This window comes from Phoenix dactylifera, chromosome 8 (assembly GCF_051530095.1).
Source record: "Phoenix dactylifera cultivar Ajwa chromosome 8, Ajwa_hap1_PhDact_Kaust_v1.1, whole genome shotgun sequence".
Lineage (NCBI taxonomy): Eukaryota > Viridiplantae > Streptophyta > Magnoliopsida > Arecales > Arecaceae > Phoenix > Phoenix dactylifera.
The window spans coordinates 26,426,667-26,449,070 of NC_143197.1; the positions used below are offsets into that span (position 1 = coordinate 26,426,667).

At 38.3% G+C, this 22,404-nt stretch overlaps 3 protein-coding genes across 5 annotated transcripts; 2 read left to right on the plus strand and 1 right to left on the minus strand.

Annotated features, from left to right (window-relative positions):
• Positions 1–4,657: 4,657 nt before the first annotated feature.
• EMB1379 (embryo defective 1379) lies at positions 4,658–10,252 on the minus strand. Of its 2 annotated transcripts, XM_008794226.6 has the most exons (6): positions 9,922–10,252; positions 9,377–9,573; positions 6,573–6,653; positions 5,567–5,794; positions 5,205–5,282; positions 4,658–5,098 (listed from the first exon to the last, which is right to left on the minus strand). In XM_008794226.6, exons 1-6 carry the CDS (start codon positions 10,037–10,039, stop codon positions 4,814–4,816), a joined length of 987 nt encoding a protein of 328 aa, XP_008792448.1. In that variant the 5' UTR covers positions 10,040–10,252; the 3' UTR covers positions 4,658–4,813. The 2 variants fall into 2 exon arrangements, with proteins under 2 accessions (XP_008792448.1, XP_026661182.1); XM_026805381.4 differs by lacking the exon at positions 6,573–6,653.
• Positions 10,253–10,434: 182 nt separating this feature from the next.
• On the plus strand, positions 10,435–14,258 carry LOC103709117 (DUF309 domain protein). Its single transcript, XM_008794320.6, has 3 exons — positions 10,435–10,839; positions 10,925–11,072; positions 13,852–14,258. The coding sequence occupies exons 1-3, from the start codon at positions 10,441–10,443 to the stop codon at positions 14,079–14,081; spliced, it is 777 nt and encodes a 258-aa protein (XP_008792542.4). The 5' UTR covers positions 10,435–10,440; the 3' UTR covers positions 14,082–14,258.
• Positions 14,259–15,283: 1,025 nt separating this feature from the next.
• LOC103709053 (Fe(3+) dicitrate transport system permease) lies at positions 15,284–22,193 on the plus strand. Of its 2 annotated transcripts, XM_008794227.6 has the most exons (4): positions 15,284–15,402; positions 15,474–15,678; positions 20,058–20,385; positions 21,601–22,193. In XM_008794227.6, exons 2-4 carry the CDS (start codon positions 15,531–15,533, stop codon positions 21,800–21,802), a joined length of 678 nt encoding a protein of 225 aa, XP_008792449.3. In that variant the 5' UTR covers positions 15,284–15,402; positions 15,474–15,530; the 3' UTR covers positions 21,803–22,193. The 2 variants fall into 2 exon arrangements, with proteins under 2 accessions (XP_008792449.3, XP_089781155.1); XM_089925029.1 differs by having other exon boundaries at positions 15,392–15,678.
• Positions 22,194–22,404: the final 211 nt, after the last annotated feature.

Below are 22,404 nucleotides of genomic sequence, written 5' to 3' on the forward strand. Positions count from 1 at the left end.
CATAGACTCCGATGTCTAGCTGAGAAAGCGGTCCCGGCCACAAGTGCACCAGCCGAACACAGATACTAAGGCAATCTTCAGAGATTCCAGCCTTACTCACTGAAATCCCGGCAGAGTCCGAGAGCAATAACTATGAAAACCTTCGGCGATAATTCGACTATTAGCCCGCGCTCCCTACAAAGGACCCGGAAGTCAAGTTCGGAAACCCAACTAGACTCCCAAGGGCGCGGGTCTCGCCATAAACACTCCGAGAAACACGAGGGCGCAGACGAGATTCGCCCCCCAACTTTAACGATAGACTTTACTTCCCACGTCCGAGCCCGCAAGCTGCTCGAACTCGGAAGTCGGGGGGTAGTGTTGGGGGAATAAGATTTTTTTCCCAAGTGACACAAATGCCCCCAAGAAGCCGCACAATCGCCGATCCTGAACAGCTGAAGTCGGCGTCCGACCTCGGAACGCCCGACCTCAAGACATCCGACCTCGAGACCTCCGACCTAGGAAAATCCTGACGCTCAAGGTCTACCCTTGTCAGCCACCTACTACGGCCATACTCCTCCGAGGTCCAACTGAGGACCATGCCCTGCCACTGCTTCAGCATTTATTGCGCATGGCCGCTGTAACCCTCCGGTTCACTCTACAATTAATGTGGATCTCCGGCTTACTCCACCATTAATGCGGATCTCCGGCTTACTCCACCATTAATGCGGATCTCCGGCTTACTCCACCATTAATGCGGATCTCCGGCTTACTCCACAATTAATGCGCATGGCTCCTGACATCTACGGATCCTCGGCTCTCCACGGCAAGTTAGCCCAGCAGAGTCTGGTCAACCATGATAAGTCTCTGATCTCGGCCATACCTCCGACACCAATGCAATGATTCGCCTGGTAGCGTACTGGTTCGGGTCGTACGACGCCCTCACCGCCGACATCAGCACAATGATTCGCCTGACCGTGCGCCGACCTGAGCCACATGCCGAGCCGTACTATGGCCTCGCCCTGTTACATCACAGGTAAACCGACCCCCACCTATAAAAGGGAGCCTTAGCTTCTCAGGAGGGGGTTGGGAAATTCCGCGCCTTACAAGCACTGTTCATCTCCTCCTTACACTATCTGCCCCCTCCCTGACTTGAGCGTCGGAGGGCCGGCGCCGAAAAATCCGGCCACCGGTTTGTCTGCAGGCACCCAGACGGAGGACGCCGCCCGCTGATGGATCGCTGCCCCGCCGTGAGGATCCCCAGCTCCCTCTCTCCGGCCACCCCAGACGAAGGATGCCGCCCGCCGACTGGTCGCCGCCCTGCCGTGGTGACCCGCAGCTCCCTCTCCCTCGACCGAAGATTGCCCCCGGGTCCAATTTCCAGCAACAATGCACATACTAGTGTTGATAATGATACTGATAATAGTTCTGATAATGATGAATACTGATGCTGAAAATGCTAACTGTGATAATGATTTTGTGGATGTGAATGTGAAGGGAGTTGGTGATAATAGTGACTCTGATAATGAATTTGAGTCAGAGATACACATATACAAAGACTTAGATCCTTCTAATCAGTTCTTAAAGGTTATGGCAGAAGGAAACATGCCTCAATCTGATTATTCTGATTCTGATGATGTTAAGAGAAGTGATGGAAACTTTGAAGAGTTTGATATTATGGCATATTTGAAGGATCCAAAATTCTCAAATGAGATGAAGTTTGATAATCATAAGGAGTTTAAAAATGTTGTAAGGCAATATGGGATATTGAATGGATATAATATTAGGTTCAAAAAGAATGTTAGCTCTTATATTGTTGTTGTATGTGCTGATGGTTTTCCATGGAGAATATCTGCTTCATGGATGAGTACAAAAAAGTCATCCTAAGTACAGTACTAACTAAAGGTAATGTCGAGCAATTAATTTCATATTTTCATTCTCTTATTTTCTAGAGGTTTTCTTATTATAATTACACTAACTTGTTCTACTTTTTTTGTCTTACAATGTAGGATCTGGTTTCATACTTTCAACAGGTTTTGGGAAGGGTTGAGCATATGTTTTGTATGAGGCACATACAATAATTTTCAGAAGAAGCATAAAGGCAGGGTTCTTAAAAATGCACTATGGAAGAGGCTTGAAGAGTCTGCACTAGAATGCTTGAAGAGTCTAAGTGAAGAGGCTAACAAGGATGTGACAAATAACAAGGATACTCCTCCTCAAACATTGACTAGGGCTTTCTTCACAGAGAGAGCATGTAGTGATGTACAAAATAACATGGCAGAAAGTTTTAACTCGTACATATTGAAGAGCAGAGATAGGCCCATTATCACAATACTGGAAGAGATCAGAATCCTTATGATGATCAAGTTAAGACAGAAAAGGAAAGAGTTGAAGAATTACAATGGTCCCATATTTCCTAACATTCAAACAAAGGTAGAGAAAACCACGGTGAAAAGCAGATATTGTACCTTAACCTACAACAAGAAGAGTGGTTATGAAGTGAGGCATGGGGTTGATAGTTTGATTGTAGATCCAGAAAAAGAAACCTGCAACTGTAATGCGTGGCAATTTAGTGGAATCTGATCCCCCCATGCAGTGGCAGTGATATGGTTCAATAGATGAGTTGCGGAAGATTATGTGGCACATTGGTTCAGAACTGAAACATACAAGAAGATATATGACTATGCAATAGAGCCAATCAATAGACCAAGACTGTGGGCAAAGTTTGGGTGTGAGCCATCAGAACCACCACCGATTAGAAGACCCATTGGTGGACCCAAAAAGTAGAGGAGGAGAGACCAAGAGGAGCCTAAGAATTCATATAGGTTGTCTAAGAAGGGAGAAGCAGTGACTTGTTCCAAGTGTCGCATGGTTGGTCATAACAAAAAAACATGCAAAGCTCTGCAGCTCCTACCACTAACCAAGAGAAGAAAAGGTAAGGTGCAAGTAATAGAAGAGGCAGTGCACCAGTCCACAGCTCCCAAGAGATAATGCAGGTATGTGACTGCCCTTTTCACTTTATTAGACTATGTTATATGCTATTTAAATGACTTTTTGCATCAGTCATCTCAATTTGAATCTCACAGGCAGACTAGCAGTGCAAAAGAAAAATCAATGGCAAATCAACAACAAAGGAGGAAGCAAAAAAGGAAGATATTTGATTAGCATAGTTTTTTTCCTAAAATTACCTTGAAAACATACTAACATAGATTGTTTAATGGGTGATGTAGGCCTCAACAACTCATGTTGGCTATGGGATATATATTTCAGATCAAAGTGAAACTTTTTTTGTGACTGAGAAGCAATGGAAATGTCAAATAACAGTCATTATCCCATCTCATTATATAGCAGCCAGTATAATGAATAATAGACTACTAATAACAACTGTTATTTAAACATCCATTATTACTTATTAGCATCCATGATGTAAGAGGTCTCCTTGCAAACCATCATCATGGCCACTACAATGTTATAATGGCTTCAATTTTTCAGTGGTGAACATCCAAAAATAGGACCATGTAAAACTTTTGGATAAGGGACTCTCCTTCAACCAAAAAAGATATTGCCTCATTGGAATCCAAGGAGTGCAAGCTTTATGCATCAGAGGCACAAGGGGTGCATTCAGGGCTGGGTAGCCTATCCTAAACCAGTATAACCCATCGATATCAGATACGGATTCCTCTATCATCTATCGGTTTATCCTTCATACAGGTGAATAAGGTTGTATTAATAGCTATAAATAGGTGAATACTGAATAAGGGTGCTCTGTTCCACCCCCAAATTTTGAGTGCTCGGCGAGAATAGCCACCATCCATCCCTCAATTCATCATATACCATTTGCTAGTCCTCACAACGTCTCCATGTAGTCCTTCCTACAGCTTGAGCTCGTGGCAAGCCTCACGAAATTCTCCTCAGAGACATTATCAACTACTGAGAGGGAAAACACAATCAGCTTTGTCTCCATCCAGTATCTGATAGCAAAGAAAAGGCCAAAAAAGTCGATGGCAAGCCTACTTACAACACTTGAGAGCCCATAGGCGCTGAATTTGAACACAAAACAATTTCAGAATGCAGGAAATGAGATTGCCATTGCTGGTGCCTAAACTAAACTACGTAGAGCATTCATGATTTTGAACCAAACTTAATATCACGTGGAATACAAACAGAACTCATTTGGGTGAAATCTGACAGGAAGAAGCTGGTAGGCTGCCACGGGTTTAACTCCAAGATGGAGCTCTGATTTTGCCGGTACCAGTCCAAACAACTCCAGAACCTTTTTAAGATTGAAAGATAGACCTTTCTCCAGAATCGGAGGATACATCTGATTTAGCTGCGAAGACAGTACAGTGATTCCAGTCTGCTAATACAAGTCAAAGGAAGAGACAAAACGTTAAAACTAGTTACAAGTTGAGTTACGCAAAAAAAACCTGCCGAACCGCGAACTCAATCCAAGCAGATCTTTTCGGTTTGGTTTGTATCGATTTTTTTTTTTAAATTCAGTTTGGTTTCAATTTAGAAAAATCTTGAACCGAAAAATTTCAGTCTTGTTTTGGTTTGAGTTTTCAGAAAACCGATTCAAACCAACCCATCTCGACCCATAGATCGATATATAAATTTTTATATTTTTATATATATATTTTATATATAAAATAAAAATATCAATCCAATAAACCAAACCAAATATTTCGAGACACTTTCAAACGATTTTTATAGATAGTCGGTTCGGTTTAGATTTCAATTTTACAAAACCAGTTTGAATTTAGCTCCAAACCGATCTAAGCCAACCCATGCACATCCCTAATTACAAGATAAGCAAAAGTGCCCACAACTGTACTAGCTATATGCGGCCAGATCTGCGAGTTCTCCTCAAATTAGAAGGCGGGGCCTCATTTTCAGCAGTTCCCACTGCTTCAGTTTTGCAGCTCCTCAGCCTCTTCGCTCTCTCAGGGCGAGGAGGTGCCTGAGTTGCTTCTACTGCTTCAGCTTTGACATTTCTACGCTTTCCTCTTATGATGGGATCAGCCGAAGCCACCTGACTTTGTCCCAGTGCATTTGTATCTTCTTCCTGCTGGCACTGAGATCTGGGCCATTCAGTACCGCAACCAGGACAAGCTCTTGAACCCTACATAACCGTATATTCTCCAATTGTAAGTAGTAAAATTAAAAGGGGCAATTGCTTGGAGAGAAATCCTTAAAGGAGAAGCAGTGCGAGAGAGGGAGTCTGTTACCTTCCGCTGAGAAAATTTCTTCTTCAAACAATAATCATGAAGTCGGACAGGGCAACCTTCATTTGGACATGTAAGAGCCTGTTTAATTGAATAAAATAAAGTGAGATTAGATGAATTAGAGTATTATGACCAGAAAATGTATCAGGAGAAAAGGGATATATATGAGTCATAAAAATACAGCAACTTGTCCTATTCATGCACCCTCAGATAATCTTCAAGCTTGCAACAAGAGTTGACAACATGCATCCACCAACAGAAAACCAGCTATATAATTCAACTCTCAAATTCAATAGAAACCAACCATAATTCTAAGGAAACAAAAAGATTTTTATCGTCAGTAATTTATTGGAGAGACAACAAACCTTCACCCCAGCTTCATTGCAGACATCACAAGAAGGAACATCATTATTACGGAACCAGCTTCGGAGATCAAAAAAAGATCGGATACCAAATCCAATTTTACCATCAGGAGTATAGCAAAGCCATTGATCTTGGATGAGATCATTGAGAGTCTTCTCCTTCTGAGACAATGAGAAACTCTTGAATGCAGCAGGGATATGCAATTGAGTATCTTGTGAAGCCTGCTCAGTCTGAACCAGAACCAGAATTATAGGAGTGTAAGATATGAACCCAAAGGGCTTGGGATACTATGCACAATTAAATGGTCAATAATGAGCATTATGATCACATATACATGATTTGCTAATAAATTTAATAAGAACAAATATTAAAAGGAATTCTAGACAGATTCCATAATACCATGATATGGTAAAAAGCTTTATAATGCCATTAACTATAAAATATGAAAAAGTCTACCACTCCAAGAAGGAAATCCACTCCATTTTAGTAAGTAGACAACAGCAAAGTCCATAAATAAGCTATAATGACCATCAAAGATATATTGACCATAGATACACATATAAAGCTTAGGAATTAATAAACATCTTGATGTATGTGCGTCTACAAGGATCAACAAATTTAACATGAAATGAGTCTTTAAGTTCCATGTGTCTCCCCTATCTGCTCTCATTTGACTCTTCATCCTAGATTTGAGGCACTCCTTACCTCTGGCTTCGCTGAATATGATCCATGCTCTTTCGAAGAAGATGTATTCCAGTTTCTAAGGTCAGTCCCTTCTACAGCCAAGGATGATAAGGATTTGCTTACAATGTACAATAAGCAAAATTAATTCTAGCCATTTGCAGACACTAAAGATTCAAGATCAACAGCATATTTTACCAAAACTTCACTTATTGGGACACTAATGGCTCATATGCATTGTCTGGATTCTTAGAGATAAAGTTTGCATGTGTGTGTAGATGCGATGGGGGTGGGTCAAGGAGGAGAAGTGGGGAATGCATTCAAAACCTGATTTTCAAGACGGACATTAAGAGCTTCAATGTTGGTTATGCAGCCTTGAGTTGACATATCCTGAACAATTGCATCTATCTGCAATAAATAAGAGCATGCAAGATAATTATTAAAATTGTAAACCTAGTTCTCTAACCTCATTACACAAGATAGATATCAAAGAATGCTGCCATCATAGAATAAAACCAGCAAAGCAACATGCAAGCAAGTATATTATCTTCATCTTGAAGGCCTTTCATGGCATGTGATACTACCAAGACGTCATCAATTATCATCTTGCTTTACATCTTTAAGTTACACTTGGATCAAAGAAAGGTCGACAAAACTAAAAAGGTTGTACATAAGGCTTACAAAGAAGCCATTGAACACAGAGAGCTGACAGCTGAAAATACAAGAGAAGGGATTCTAGCCAATTGAATGGGTCTTCTGATCAAACCATAGATTATTTAGATTCCATTGGAAATTAGGATTTGGAACATCAGACATTGATCAACCAATGAGTCAACAACTAAAAGAAAGAATGATACATTTGGATAAGAATGATTCTTTTTGATCCTTCCTTTAAATGGAACGAATGGAGATAGAATTAGATTATTCTTGAAATACCTTTTGGGATCTTCCACGATGTCCCACATATACAGGGAACATGAGAGGCAAATGAACAATCATCCACTTCTGGAAGAAATCGAACAATTTCTTGGGAATCCTACAAGATCGGCTCATTCTTTTGTCCTCTCTAACAGATGGTCAGAACTTCATCTGGGATCTACTATTAAAGAGAAAGGACAAAACAACCTCCATTTACATTAAAAGAATAATTAGCATCCAAATTAACAAAAATCTACACAAATAAGAAAGTGCAGCAGTGTTACCTGGACATTCATGTCTAGCTCGAAAAAACTATGTCAGATACGTATCTGAAAGAGACACGTGCACTTGGATACTTATGAAATTCTTTGTTTGGGGCTTTTAGAGATTTGGAAAGAGCTGGACTCTACCAACAATGAGTTAGAAACTCATTTTTGACGTTAGAATTGAGTAGGATAAGGAACATGTAGATGAAAGAACTTAGAGACAGTGTCTTCTAATTTAAAAAGTATAAATATATTATTTAATTTAAAGTATATTAGATCCTGGGTATCCATGTATCTCCATTTTTCTTCTTGCCAAATCAGTCTTGGACATGTTTCTGAATCCGATTCTCGTGTTTGTGTCCATGCAACACTAAATTGTAGTACAAAATCAATGTATATCATGGTTAGAATCTCGAAAAGATGAAGGTTCCAGATATATCAGACAGTCAAAATCTACAAGCTGTCATATGGCAAGACGTATATATAATGAAGGACTTGTCCAACGACAACATGGAAATGGATGTCAACATTACAAATTCCAATGGTTCGCATTAGTGCCACAAGATGAAAAATTTGGAAGTACATCTCCATAAACACATACATGCATGCATTGATTGTTAAAATCTTACAATTTGTGATGCAGATCTTGCAATCTAGATCAAAATGGCCCTAAACAATTCGAATCCCATCCTTTGAATCACAATATCTAATTTGATTATGTTATTTACATATTAGATCATATCTAGATCCATTTTCTATAATTTCTTTGACTATGTAGTTCTTAAATTACATAACACTAATAAATCTTAAATTGAAAAATTAACAATTCTATTATTGGAGTTCATAGAGTTAAAAATAAGATGCAAGTTTTTGCAATTTTATAACCATATGTTAAAGTCTTATCCCTGTTTATTCTAAAGCATTCTACATAAAAGGATAGTAAAATTGATAGAATAGTAAATAAACATCTTAATTAGACTTATCGTATGTCTGTTTTTGTTCTCCATTCTCCACTTTACTGTTGACTGATATTTCAATTTTTCACATTTCTTAGATATTTAGGAGTTTCTAGAAGAAATTAGAAAAAATCTTATGATCTACAATCCGATTCATGATCTGATCTAATCTATCTCTCTCTATGATTTACAACTCAATCCCAATCTTAACAATGTTGCATGCATGTAATACTAGCAATTAAACTATGACTATACCAGAATTTAATCCAACTTTTTGCTCCATTTGTGAAGATTTTTACATGCAAAGAAACATCAGATTGAAGGCTTATGCAAGTTTTTCACTATTATCACAATTTTCAGATCTTGTAGAAAATTGAAATGCCAAAACGTTAAAACCCAGTGGAAATCAACCCACAGTATTACAAGTCAGAAGTGAAAATAGAAAGACTGTTTTTTCATAACAAAAAAAACTTTTACTGTTCCGGTTGAAAGGCAAATTAGATTTTTACAAATATCCAAATCCTCATTTATTATCTCATCAGAGTTTTTATAGAATAAGGTTCTATTTATTTAGTATAGAAAGAAAAAAAATTGCAGGTGTATTAACATAAAAGTTCCATTATGACTATTAATGTAGATCTCAGTCTGGTCAGTTTTTAAGATGTCCATTTTATGTATACAGCAGTAGGCCAAAACCTAGAATTGGAGAGGAAAGACCTGTGCATGGTATTCATATAAACTGATTTGCAGCCAAAGCTTGCAGCATGAGTCACAAAAGGCCTGATTGGCGTGGGCATGAGTATCTATGAGGTAATTTTGAGAAACCTATTACAACTGCACACTTTTTCAGTTGTTTTCAAATAGTCAGCTTTCTTATCAGGATTCAATTAAAACCTACAGCAGAGTAAGCAGGAATTCACACGTATGCATAATCAATTATTAACAAAATAAATGCATCAATCCAAAAAAATTAGAGCAAATAGAGACATACCACTCCCTTGTAGAATGCAATCTGTGGAACCGAATACTTGGTTCCAAGTTTTGATTGCTCGTCAGCTACATTATTGATAACGCCATAATAAACCTTGCCGTCGTATTGGTTTCTGCATGCCCGCAGCTCGAACTGAACAAAAGCTAGCTCCTTGTTTATTTTGAGCAGGCAATCATTGAATGTCTGCGGATGTGTAACTGCAAATTATCATGCAGATTGTTAGTGGTAAGGGAACCAAAGCTCTACTATACAAAGAATGATGCTTAATGGACCCTAAAACAAACCCCAGTGCAGGACCCAACTGATCCCCTCAGCTATGAGTTTGATCCTTATTGGGGTGCTCTATATATATTGCTAATGTAAATAGCATGAAAAATCTGAATTTGGCCTGGCCACTTTTCGTAAAAAATAAGAAAATAGGGAAAGAAATGTTTATATCCGAAATGCAAAATCACATCCATGAAGCAAAATCAGAGAGGTGAAAAAGAGAAATTGATCCAACTCGAGAAGAATCTGAATTTTACCGTTAGAATCGAAACAGATACCTGGATTTTTTCCCGTGATGCCCATAAAAATCTCATGGAACGCCTTCTCATCTAATGGGCCACGGGACATCAAAGCTTGTATAAGAGAGTGGTGCTTCCATCCCAATTGCTGAGCCATTCCTTCTCTCTCCTCAAAAAAACCCTAATCTCCACAGATCTTCCGCCCCGGTGAAGCCAAAAGAAGCTCCCAAAAAAAACCCTAATTTCCCCAAATCGAAACCCCAATCACTCCGAGAAACCAATGATCAGATAGAATCTAAACAGGAAAGGAGATAATTTTCTCCCTCCTCTGGCGGGAGAAAGGAGGGCTTTTGGACTTTCAGAAAATGGTAAAGGGCATTTTATTCGACGAACGGTGCGGTTTAACCGCAGATAGATCCTATGAGAACTAATGGCATTAAAGGGCCGGATACATATACAGGACCAAACGGACGGGGGATATGGTATCCGCAAATGAATTAATATGAGCACCTCCGTACCAAATTCTATCCCCTTTCCCTTATCGCCTCCCCGCTTCAAATGGCGGGAACCGGAGCCAGGTCATTGGAACACATGGCCTCCGCCTCGAGATTCGCGCCCACGCCGATCACCCTCCATCGATCCTTCTCTCCCCCTGCTCCCACGAAACCCTACTTGTTCTTTCCGCCTCGATCTGGGCATTCCTCGGCGCGATTGCCTCTCCGAAGCGCCGATCTCCGGGGACGGCACCGGCTCTCCGGCGGCGAGGGCTTGCCGGAGGGGCCGCCGGATGGAGAGGGCCCGAGCTTCGACCGGGCGGTGGAGCTGTTCAACGGCGGGGACTACCACCAGTGCCACGACTTCCTCGAGGAGCTGTGGAACGGGGCGGAGGAGCCGATCCGGACGCTTCTCCATGGGATTCTCCAGTGCGCCGTGGGGTTCCATCACCTATTCAACCAGGCGAGCTATAAAAATCTATATTTGATTGCATTAGGGTTTGTAGGTTTTAAAGTTGGGATCTTTAGGGTTTTGGGTGGGCTTTCAGAACCATAGAGGGGCGATGATGGAGTTGGGGGAGGGGCTCTGCAAGCTTCGGAAGATGGATTTTGATGGAGGGCCTTTTCTTGAGTTCGAGCAGGAGGTCTCGGCGGCGTTGGAGTTTCTATACCAGACACAGAAGGAGCTTGCTGCGTGTAAGTCTTGATCTTTTTTTTACTGGATTGGAACTTTCCATATCATTGGCTACTAACTCTTGTTCTTCTGTTTCATAGCCTAAATTCAGTGCTTTGGTTCAGCTTCAAAAGGAATGGTTGATTTCTTAGTTGGAAATAGTTAAGCTTACAGAATAGATCGTGTTTGTGGTTCAGTTAGCATTTCTCCTATTGATCTTTCTGCAAGGTGTAGAAGCTTTGTTTAATTATTTTGGAAATGCACGGGCACTAAGTTTGGAGATCCACTAAGTTTAGAGATACAAAATTTCTATTAATAGTTCACTCCAGGTTGAATTGATTGCTAGATAAATTTTGTGTCTTATGCCAGAACTACTTTTTTGGAAGGCATATTATTTGAAGATTAAGATGGAAAAAAAATGAAACCAAGAATGTATGTGTTTTATCACAGGAAACTAATCATTTTTTAAGGAATACTTCGGTAAATTCAGTAAGCCTTCATGTTTTAAATATGAAATGGGTTGGCTATCTTGCACTTAGGAGAGTGGTTTCCATAATATGTTCTGGTTTTCATTATTTTCCTGCAGAAAACATCAAGTAACTTAAGAAAGTCTGAAATAGAGTGGAATATGGTAAACTTAGCTAGTGAATGATAGTTCATAAAGGTGCTAAGGGCCTTGATATAAGAAAGTTTTGCCCCGAATGTATCATATTACAGTGGGACAGGCTTTGAGGGTCATGATATTTCTGTGAGAAAACCTTGTGGGCTGAGTGATGCAGGATAAAATATGCAAAGGGGATGCTGAATCAGTTGCCATTTGAAGTTCCAACTTGGATTGTGCTCATTGACCTGCTATTTGCATATTTCTATTATTTCGATACCGTTCCTTTTTTAAAGTCACAACTCAACATATTCTTATTTGTACCTTGTTGCAAATCAGTTTCAAGGAACATAAATTTTCATAAATCAGTCACGGTGGGTGTTGAAAGTATAAGGTTTGAGTATGGAATTACGAATGGCCATGATATGGAAGTTTTAGATTGCATTCATGTTAAGAAAAACTCATGGTTGTAAGGAAGGGAAAAAGAAAAAGGCACAAAAACAATGGATATGTCATCAGGTTTATGTAACTTAGCCTACATATGTGGAGGCCATCTCCATGGTGTAGAAAATAATGTATTATGAGTTGTTTACTTTAATTTTGTTTAATTGGCTTCAAAGAAAGGAGTAACATATTATTTTCATAGCACTAGATCTTCTGCGGATGCTATGCATGTAATTTATTTGGGAAGGAGCATTTTTTGATGGTGATCATAATCCCATCAGTGAAGATTGTTTACAGTAGATTTTACAAATATGCTTCTCATTTCATGGAATACATGGGACTCTTGGATAAGCTTTCCCATCTAATAGGAGACTAAAGAAACGGGCAAGAGATCTAACAGGAAACTGAAGTGACACTCGGGGATGCTATGGGCCTCACAGATAGGCAGATATGATTTTTTCCCCTTATATTACTGCATGTAAACATAGTGGCCAAGTGAGACATTCCAAAATCATACATGTTCAAAGTCAAGAAACATGGATTTAGTCAACAATAAAAATATAAGCAATCATAGCAATCATATATGCATACGATTTATGAAACAGAAAATATGTATAGAGATCCCAAAAAAAGCCGTCTGAGTCATACATGTTAAGACTATTTAGTATAATAGAAAAATATATGTTTTTATGGAGTAGTAAAGATATATCCGAAATGCAAACTAACAAAGAAATATATAGAAAATATTACAATTACAGGTACTATATTGGCCAAGGCCAGTAGAAGCACAATAACGATACCATGTGTTATTCTGTGAGCTATTCTGGAGTTGACACTTTACAGGAAGTCATAGAAAAAATATAAACCTTTTCTAAGATGACTCATGACAAATTTAGTGTCAGCGGATTTTACCTCAAGTTTGTTCCTGTATTTAACAATATTAAAGTTAGAATTTTATTTTTCTACATGTAAAGCATGCATATGTAAACTGCAGAAGTATGCATACATCAAACAACAATCTGTGTGTACAGTTAATATCTTTCTTTGGACTTAGAGCCCTCCAGAGCTTACTCTGTTGTGTAAGCCTTAGAACATTAGTAAAAAGTATAAGTTGTATATATTAAAAAAAACTATAAAAATATGAGCACATATGTGAACAGTTATTGTATAACAATATCAAAATCATCTAGAACCTCATGCCTGCTTATGTTCCTTGTGTTGATTCGTAGCAAAAATTTATTGTTTCCCATCAAATATCATTCCCATGCTTGCTCTGAGTTTTTCCAAGTCTCTGAGATTCATAGGTTGGTTAAACTACAAGCTCTTGAAGGACATCACGGCATTTCTATAACATCATAACGTAAAAGAAATGCATGTGACAACTAAACAAAACAAGCAGACATCTTTCTAGCACTCACATGAGTCTCATCCTTTTAAAAATTTATGTCTACTAAACACATAAATGAAAGGCATGGGATAACTGACCAAAACAAGTGCTTTTCTTTCTGGTGCTCCCACATTCCTCTTGCTTCTCTCTTTTTTTCTTCTCTCCTAAATTTACGGTTTAATAATTCACAGTTTTCTGAAAATGAGTGGTTTTTCCCCTTAAATGAGGTTATTGCAACTTGCCCCATTCATAATAGCATTTATCATTTCTTTCTTTTCTCCACAAATCCAGTTATTTCTGCATGTCATTAATATTACACTGGAGTTGAACCACTGGAGGCAATGACGAGGCCTTTGTCGGTTTGTTTCAGGTACAGATGATCTCTGCTTAGCAATGGACGGCTCCGAGAGATCATACCAACTACTGGGTAGCTTTGCTGCTGGGCAGCATTTATACAGCTTGGATGTTGACCCGGATGGCATAGCCTATATAACTTTCTCCCTGGTCCAGAATCATGGCTCAGATAGATCTTTAAGGGTTAAGGTCCCCACCCTCCATGCCGCAGAAGAACATCTCAAGGCATGCGAGTATAAATGCTGATAGAATCACACTATACACTTGTAGAATTTCCTCCATTTTTCATCGACGAGTTTTTGTATCTGAAATCTTCTGTAAATTATGTCAAATGTTATCTTTGTTTTCTTTATAAATCAGAGATGTGTAATGAGTGTAAAATCTTATAAAATTGAGATTAGACTTCCATGTTAAGTTCCTACATTTTGCATGGATGTCTCATGGAAATGATGCAGAAATTTCTCTACGAGGACTCCTGCAATGGATAAAGAGATCCTTAGTTCCATGTATAAAATGATCGTGAGGAATACATGCATGGACATAGAGTGGCAAGAGCATGACTGATATGGAATAATGTGGCAGTGCAAAAGGTGGGTAGAATTTAGGAAATGGAAGCTCTTGGCTTGGTTTATAGAATAAGACAGGGAAATGTGACTCGTTTAGGTTATACAGGATATATCCATCCCTTTTTTTTTCTTTTTCTGAGCAGAAAGATTGAAGGGAGTCCAATTCAGTAAATTGATCCCAAGTAGTCAGCATTCATCCACAATGAATCAGGATCAGGATAACAATATTCTTCAAATTATCAAAAGCTGTTAGTTCCTGTGGTTGGTGTCTTGCCCTTCCAAGTGACAAGTCTCAGGTTCAATATTGTTCTTCAAGTTACATAATGATCCTAAACCATTGACAATTTTACCAATTATTCGACAACATGAACTATTCGCAGCACTTATTCGGATGACGGATGGGCGCGGTCCAATTTCAATTTATACATGATTCAGGTCAGAAAATTGAATCCAAACTTAATCCAATAATATTTCAATTAAAATTGTTTAGGGTATAATATTAATTTTAGCATTTCATTGAATTTTTTAAGTCAAATAAGGTCAAATGTGGTTATATAAGATTTGTTTGATGCCCATATGTAGTAATAATTAAAAATACATATTTTTGCCTAACCATATGATAAAAAGGAGAACTAATTTCTTATATTTATGCTTCATAAAAAAGAAAAAAAAAATATTTTTTTGGGTCATTGTTCGCTATTTCTCGTTTTAATATCGCCATGGCAGCCATCATTTCAGCAATTATTTTAATATTAAATTTTTTTAAAAAAACTTTTTTAGATAAATTTTGGCCATTATAATTATCATAACGGTTTTTAACTTTTGAGCGGGGCTCGCTTATTAAAGCACAACGTGGGTGGGTGCGAAGGTGGGTGTTACCGGAGCTCGTGCATTTCCCTACTTCTGATCGGCTATTTAGCTTAAAACAACAGTGTCACCGGCCTCGCGCTTCGGGCCGTCTCTCCCAAAGCCCCCACCCAACTCTCTTTCCCTCTCTCGGGGTCTGGGTTCGATTCTTCTTTTTGCTGGACTCGCATTCAACGAATGGTAATCTGGAGTAGTTTGTGCGCAGATCTCTCGGCAAGGGAAGCGGTTTGTGTCATCGATCTGTAGAGCTCTGGGGTTCGAAATGGAGGCTTTCAGCGCGAAGGATTTCTCCACGATTGGAGGGATCGCGACAGTCTCGCTGCTCCATTCCTTCATCCCCACCCACTGGCTCCCTTTCTCCATTGTCGGCCGCGCCCAGAAATGGACCCTCTCCAGAACTCTCCTCGTCAGTGAGTTCTTCAGATTCTTTCTTTAGGTCTTTTTATCTTTTTCAGAATAATTCTAGGTTTGATTTTTATACTGTCATAAAATGCGGTCAGAGATCTCGAATGATCGTATAGAATGTGGTTGTTAGGTAGGATCCGTAGATTTAGCTGAACTGAGCTTTAACTTGGTACTATCGGTCTTGGAAGGAGAGCAATGGAATCTTGGAGTATGTAGTGATAGTTTTAGGTATTTTTGTGCGAAAGGATGGGATTTAAGGTATTTAATGGCCACTAACTGGTATTTTGGCATATTGTGATGGGATAGATCTCAGACTCTTGGGGTTTGGCTTCGATGGTGAACCGATGAATTAATGTTTGTTTTAGTAATTCAAACAAAATCATTGATGGAAAAGTGTGGAACATATGGGAGAGGTGAAATTGGTTGTCGTCATGCTAGCAAATAGATAGCCTATTTATTTTTAATATATCTGAAACCTTTTTAACCCATAATGCTAATCCTAGTCATCCACTTCTTTTTAGCCGCTGATCCATCCTAAAATAATGAACCGATAAACAGAGGAGAAGCCATAGATTGGGCCGTAAACGAGCTTGTTTGGTCCTAATTAGTATTCACCTCCTAAATATTAGAGAAGAAATTGTTTCAAAAGTACAATAATGTGATAAACCTCAGGTATGCCTTAATATGGTGACCTTTTTTATTTAAGAATAATTATTTGCTAGGGAATGGAAGGATGTTAACGTCTTTCCTAACTTAATAAGCGGATATTCCCACATTAAATCCATGATATACATTTGCTGACTTTATGCAGGTTCCATAAAACAGGGACAGCATTCATATAGAACATGAAAAATTTTGGTTTTCCACATTCTGAAAAAAATAATTTCTTGCCAAAAGAATTTGGTTCCACTGGTTGGCAACCCTCTCCTTGGTGCTTCTGCTCGGGATAGGTTCCAGGTTTGAAGGAAGATGGTGGCATTGCCACCATAACTATAGAAAAAAGAAAAATCTTACTGAATGATTTGCTGTCTTGTTTTTGAAATATTGAAGGGCTGAGTCAAGTAGCGATCATTTGCCTAATGAAGTCATCATAATTTCTAAGATCATTCTTCTTTCTTCTTCATTATCGATAAACTTGACTAGCTGCAAAATATAAGTTGTTTTAATTGTCAAATTTCATAGTAAGCTGCCATACTACAACATCTTTTTTCAATTAGGGGGAAAAATGATAATTGTTCTTGATTGAGTTATTACTTACCTTTTAACTATGTTCTTTACGCCCATTCTTTAAATCTTCTTTTAAAGGCTTGCCTTCTTTACTTTATTGGTATTAGTAGTTTGTTGTTTGTTGGAGGTCGCATCGGGGGATGTTATTCCAGTATGTCCATTCACTCGCGAACAATGTAAAGATGGTATCTTTCTATGTCGCAAGATTATTTGCATAAGTTCAACTTCCTTTTTTGATGTGAGTGGAACTGTAGTTTGAGATTTAGACCTGATCAGTAGGTTCTTAGATTGGAATAGGTACTGGTGACTTACCCTTGACACCGCCTACTACACTGTTAACCTGTTCTATCAGTTCAACGACATAGGAAGTTTGTTGTGTCCATTTGCAGAAATTATCTGGAGAGCTAATGTCCCCAAGAAGGTGAAGGTTTTCATGCAGCTGCTGTTAATGCACAAGCTTAATACTGGGGATCCCTTGGCAAAGAAGGGAAAGGGAATCTGCAATTATTGCTGTTTGGGCGGACCAAAGAAGAGTTGGTGGATCATTTGTTTCTGAATTGTTCCTTTGCTTGAGGTATTTGGAGGGCCTTTAAACCTGTTTAGGGATCCGAGGTTGGCCTGCTTCAATCTCTTCTTTGTGGTCATTGTGGAGGAAGAAGGGATTGCCGCAGAGATTTGAAGTCTCTTTGGTACCAACTAGCAATGGCAGTTTGTTGGGCCTTATGGAAGGAAGGAATCAGATGATTTTCAAAGTGAATTTGTTTTGTGAATGGAGTGGTCTTTGTGCTGAAAAAGATCTGTAATTTTGATTGGGTCAAGGGTCAGGTAGCTAACTTGTAAGGGTTGACCTTCTCTCCGTTTGTCCCTTGCTGGGGACTAACCATCCTGTTGTATCTTTTTCTTCTTAACAAATAGTGGAGATTGTCCCTTCTCCTTTACCTCAAAAAAAAAGAGCAAGTTTCAATTGAATTTGAATTAGAGTTTCTTGCGATCTTTTCTTGTATTTAGGCAAAACTAAGCCAAGGGATTGTTGTCTTGTTGCGAAGAAGGTTGGTTAGAGATTGACTGAATTGAAGAGCAAGCTGGTCTCTGTCGGTAGAAAGACTACCTACATGAATATTGTATCTTTTAGTGCGTCTATTTCTTTCGATGTGTCTAATATTCTCCACTAGGCATCCTAATTCAGTTAAGCTTATTTAGTGATCATTGGTCCCTCTTATTTCCCAATATTCCGATCCATAAATAAAGAAAGTCTTACAAGCATCTCTAAATATTTCCTTAAGACTCAATGAAGTATGAACCTTACTTTGTGTTTCTTCTCTTTTTCCCCACTGGAGACATCCTATTCTTCAACATTTTCTAAGTTGATCCAATAAGTGAGGGCACATTGTTGGAGGAATCTGTTGTTCAAGATTGACTCTTTCACTTGTCTCATCAGCCCAAATGGTCATCCTCTGTCTTTTCAACAGTTATTTTGTTTCAAACAATTGCAGGGAAGGGTTTAATGCTGAGCCTTGTTGCCCCTACGGTTTATCTAAGTAATTTTCATGCTTATAAATGCTCCTACATGTTCATATTCACTTGCTCGTCATCGAAGCTCTTCTGGCACTTATGATAAACTAAATGGTGTTTTAATGTATGATGGTTAATAGAAAGTTATTAAAGAACTCTTTCTTTGGAGAAAATGAGTGGGTGTATGTAAAGACGATGTTTTGATGTTCATGTTGTGCATATTTTAGGCTGTTGCGGATTGTAAAATTTTTTTTCTCAATGATGATGATAATCCTGTTTTTTGGTTCCCTGGTCTGTTTTTTTATACATATGCCTTATCTTACTGCTGTCAACTGTATATTTACTTGAAAAGGATTTTAATCTCTATCCACATTATTGCACTCTTTTTTTTTTGTGTGAGTGAAATCTGAAGACCTGCTTTTATCTTCAATGTAAAGCGGCTCATTGCAGTTGATTCCATGACCATCTAGTTTTTAAAATTCTCAACATATACTGTTTTTGTAAATTTTATGTGCTTTTTTATGATGAACTTGTCAATTTTATTTTATAGAGACAATATTGGTTCCATTTTAAATGTTAATTCTCCTGCTCACTTCAAACAGGCAGGGTTGGACGATGCACAGATTTGCCAGATTTTCTCTATTTCATTTGGCTTCATAAATTTTTTCTTCTTAAGTTATGTTTTCCTGGGAAAATAACAGAGAGAAACCATGTGAACAAAAAAAATTTTTGACGTGACTTTTGACAATAACCATAACTATCTAGCCTTTGCCCAGTTTGTCATTGGTGCCATGATTAATTCAGCTTGAAATACTTTTAGAGCTACATAGATGATGGTTTTCTGCCTTTTTACCTGGCAGCTTTTTAGTTTATCTTATGTTTCTAAATATATTTATTCATACTGAAGACCATGTGATGCTCATGCACTGTATCCACCCCTTCTCCCCCCCCTCCCCCCCCCCCCCCCCCCTCCCAACCAAACGCTTTTCCCAGCTTTATGTATCCGAGTTCTTAAGCATATCTCGAGGATGTAATTTTCAAGCTATGTTACTGTAGGTACCAGTAACAAAAATTGATCTTGTTGGCGTATCTCTGCTAATGCCAGTGATTCTTAATGGCAATAGTACTGATGGTATCCAGTTGTTTAATTGGTATATTTTTAAATTCTGCCTGCTGATCAATTGAAATATGGGTAGATATATAAACAAGTGCGCCTCTGTCCTCTTTATATATATGCATCTATATTTGTCCCTACATTTTTTGTTGTGCAATGTGCATGCATTCTTCATTCTATCTGGATTTTAGTGATCTTTGACAGTGAACTTCCCATGTTTATTTTTGCATCTCACTAAAATTCCTGTGTCATCCATATCACTAGTTTGCCATGTTATAATGATGATCAGTCTACATCCACTTGTAATAGTTGATTTTTTAGATTTTTTGTTTTTGGTGTTTGAACAGGTGATAACTATTCTGTTAGGTAGTAGATCATTGTCTGATTGGATTCTTACTTGTTAGCTTTTAGGGTTACTTCGGACATTAAACAGAAACTGTTGTTGTTACTTGGATTGCAAAGATGTATGTGGTTCAATTGATGGGACTAAGCAGGCATGCTTACGGAGTTTCTCTTTAATTTTACTAACAGCTGCATTTGGAGCTGTCCTGCATGTGATTTCGACCTCACTGCTTGGCATTACTGCAATTACCATGGCTAACACGATCGCTGGTGAGGAAACAGTGCATAGACTTGCTTCCTTGCTTCTCATAATTCTTGGAGGAAGTTATGTTCTGCTGTTCATATTTGGTAAGGGAGGCCATAGTCACTCCCACAACCATCCCATGGAGAAGATGGCTGTGGCTGGACTTATTCTTGTACCGGCATTATCTCCTTGTGCAACAACACTTCCAGTTTTCCTTGCTGTTGGCAACTCCTCATCTATGATGGTGCTAGCTATTATCGTTCTGCTATTCAGGTATGCCTCTATACATCTAATTTGGTCTTCTGAAAGAAAAATGATGAAATGAATTGGTTGCATTGTAGCTTGAATTCTGATTGGCGGCATTGCAGAATGTTTTATAAACTTTGTTCAGAATTTTAGACTTATGTGTAGGGAATATATATTGGATAATTAGTTAGGAAATTCGAGCAGGTTGGCCTGCTTTAGCGGGGGCTAAGCAGGATATCAGGGTGAATGTTCAACAGCACTGTTATATTGATTCAGTTCAATACTTTGCAGAGGCTTTTTTATTTGAGTTTATATATTTTGCCAGTAGTAGCTCATTGGCTTCTCGGTTTTATCGGTTTTATCTTACTTTTGCCCTCCCATGTTCTCGATACATTTAGACCGATGCTTCATCTAGTGATCAGAAATAAAATATTGACCTAGGTTGCATGTTTGATATAAAGTTCTTATCTGGATGAATTATATAGTTTTAGAAGCGCTCAGCATAAAACTTTGATGCATTTCTTCATCCAAATCCATTCTCCGATCTCGATGAGTCATCTTTGATTATCAAAAACACGAATATCAATTTTTCTATCATAAATTTTGTTTAAAGCAATCTTGGTGAATGTAAAACTAGAGAGAGTTTTTTCAACACTTTGAAAAACTGCATTGTGCTTACTGCTACAAGAGAATTCCACTAATCAGATATGCTTAGGGGAAACATCCTTCTGTAAGTGTTGTTTTGGCAATTGATATGCTGAAATATGTCGCTATTGAAAAGTTAACTTAGTATCATATTATTGACATTATATTGTTATAAATTGATTGCTATCAGATTAAAGATGGAAGAATGTAAAATTACAGTGTGGTTTGTGAAGGAGTATTTATACATTGAAGGATTGTTTGCAATGGAAGTATAGGTCTGGAGAAATTCTGGCTAGGAGCATCAGAATTTTAGTAAAACCTCATCAAATCAGAACTACCCATGTGGGATATAGTAAGAAATGTAATTGATATTGATTGGAAATATTGTTGACAAGGTCTGACCGGCTTAGATTTAGGTATTATGAATGTAACCAACATTCGACCCTGGTCAAGAGCATTTTTTATTTATTTTATGTTTTTTATTTTTGTGTGTGAGTATTAGGTGAACACTTGATAAAAGTCGCATATAGTTTTCAGTTATTTCTTCATTTTTGGAAGTTGAATAAACAAATTATGGCTTTCGTTTCTTTTTTGCAGTACTGTAACTGTAATGACATCTCTAGTAGCCCTCTCATTTTATGGTGCCAGCCAACTCAAATTTCACTGGGTGGAGCGCTACGACAATCTTATTGTAGGCACGGTGCTTTGTTTGGTTGGAATACTGACATTTGTTTTTCATGATCATGATGGTGAGGAGCATTCAGTTGGGGAGAATTTTCCAAGAAAGCTGATCGTCTGATGATATTTGAGAAAACAATACTCATCAGAAACTCTGCATCATGTGGTGCTTTTTGATTCATTGATGAGGTGAAAAGGTAATTACAATGTGGTTTAAGTAAAAGGGCATTGTGCCTTCAAGCTCTAATCACAAGGTTCTTTTACTTCAATCTTTATGTTTCTTGCTCTTGTTCCATGATGTATAAGTTTACCTTGGAGCCAGAGGGCAATGTCATATGGTGATGAAAGTTTGAGCCTGCAATACAAATTGCAGCAAGTCACTGTGTAACTCAAGTTGATGCTCAATATCTAGCGAGCATGAATTCGTCTGAGTACATAATTGAACTTCCCCAACTTAATGGAACAGGAATTTCTATATTCATATAAAGTTCTGGGATTGCTCCATCATAAAAGTAATTTTTTATTTGCTTCGTTTTTCCTTGTTTTGTTATTTGTGTGGTCAACTTAGTAGCCTACATCTTTAGCAAGATACAAGTACAATTAGGTCCTGTTTGGGGAAGCTATTAGTAGTAGAGCTTTTGGAAGTAGAGCCGTCTGAAGCAGAGCGTTTATAAAAGGTGGTTTGCTGTTTGGTAACTATATTTCTAAAGTGCTGTGGCACTT

What these genes read in the sequence shown, in the direction of transcription:
- EMB1379 (XM_008794226.6), bottom strand. Translation starts at nt 10,039, where the DNA reads ATGGCTCAGCAATTGGGATGGAAGCACCACTCTCTTATACAAGCTTTG. An exon ending in CATCACGGGAAAAAATCCAG is followed by an intron (nt 9,574 to 9,921) that starts GTATCTGTTTCG and finishes GATAATTTGCAG; the next exon opens with TTACACATCCGCAGACATTC. An exon ending in GCAATGAAGCTGGGGTGAAG is followed by an intron (nt 5,283 to 5,566) that starts GTTTGTTGTCTC and finishes TCAATTAAACAG; the next exon opens with GCTCTTACATGTCCAAATGA.
- LOC103709117 (XM_008794320.6), top strand. Translation starts at nt 10,441, where the DNA reads ATGGCGGGAACCGGAGCCAGGTCATTGGAACACATGGCCTCCGCCTCG. An exon ending in TCCATCACCTATTCAACCAG is followed by an intron (nt 10,840 to 10,924) that starts GCGAGCTATAAA and finishes GTGGGCTTTCAG; the next exon opens with AACCATAGAGGGGCGATGAT. An exon ending in ACAGAAGGAGCTTGCTGCGT is followed by an intron (nt 11,073 to 13,851) that starts GTAAGTCTTGAT and finishes GGTTTGTTTCAG; the next exon opens with GTACAGATGATCTCTGCTTA.
- LOC103709053 (XM_008794227.6), top strand. Translation starts at nt 15,531, where the DNA reads ATGGAGGCTTTCAGCGCGAAGGATTTCTCCACGATTGGAGGGATCGCG. An exon ending in CTCCAGAACTCTCCTCGTCA is followed by an intron (nt 15,679 to 20,057) that starts GTGAGTTCTTCA and finishes TTTTACTAACAG; the next exon opens with CTGCATTTGGAGCTGTCCTG. An exon ending in ATTATCGTTCTGCTATTCAG is followed by an intron (nt 20,386 to 21,600) that starts GTATGCCTCTAT and finishes TCTTTTTTGCAG; the next exon opens with TACTGTAACTGTAATGACAT.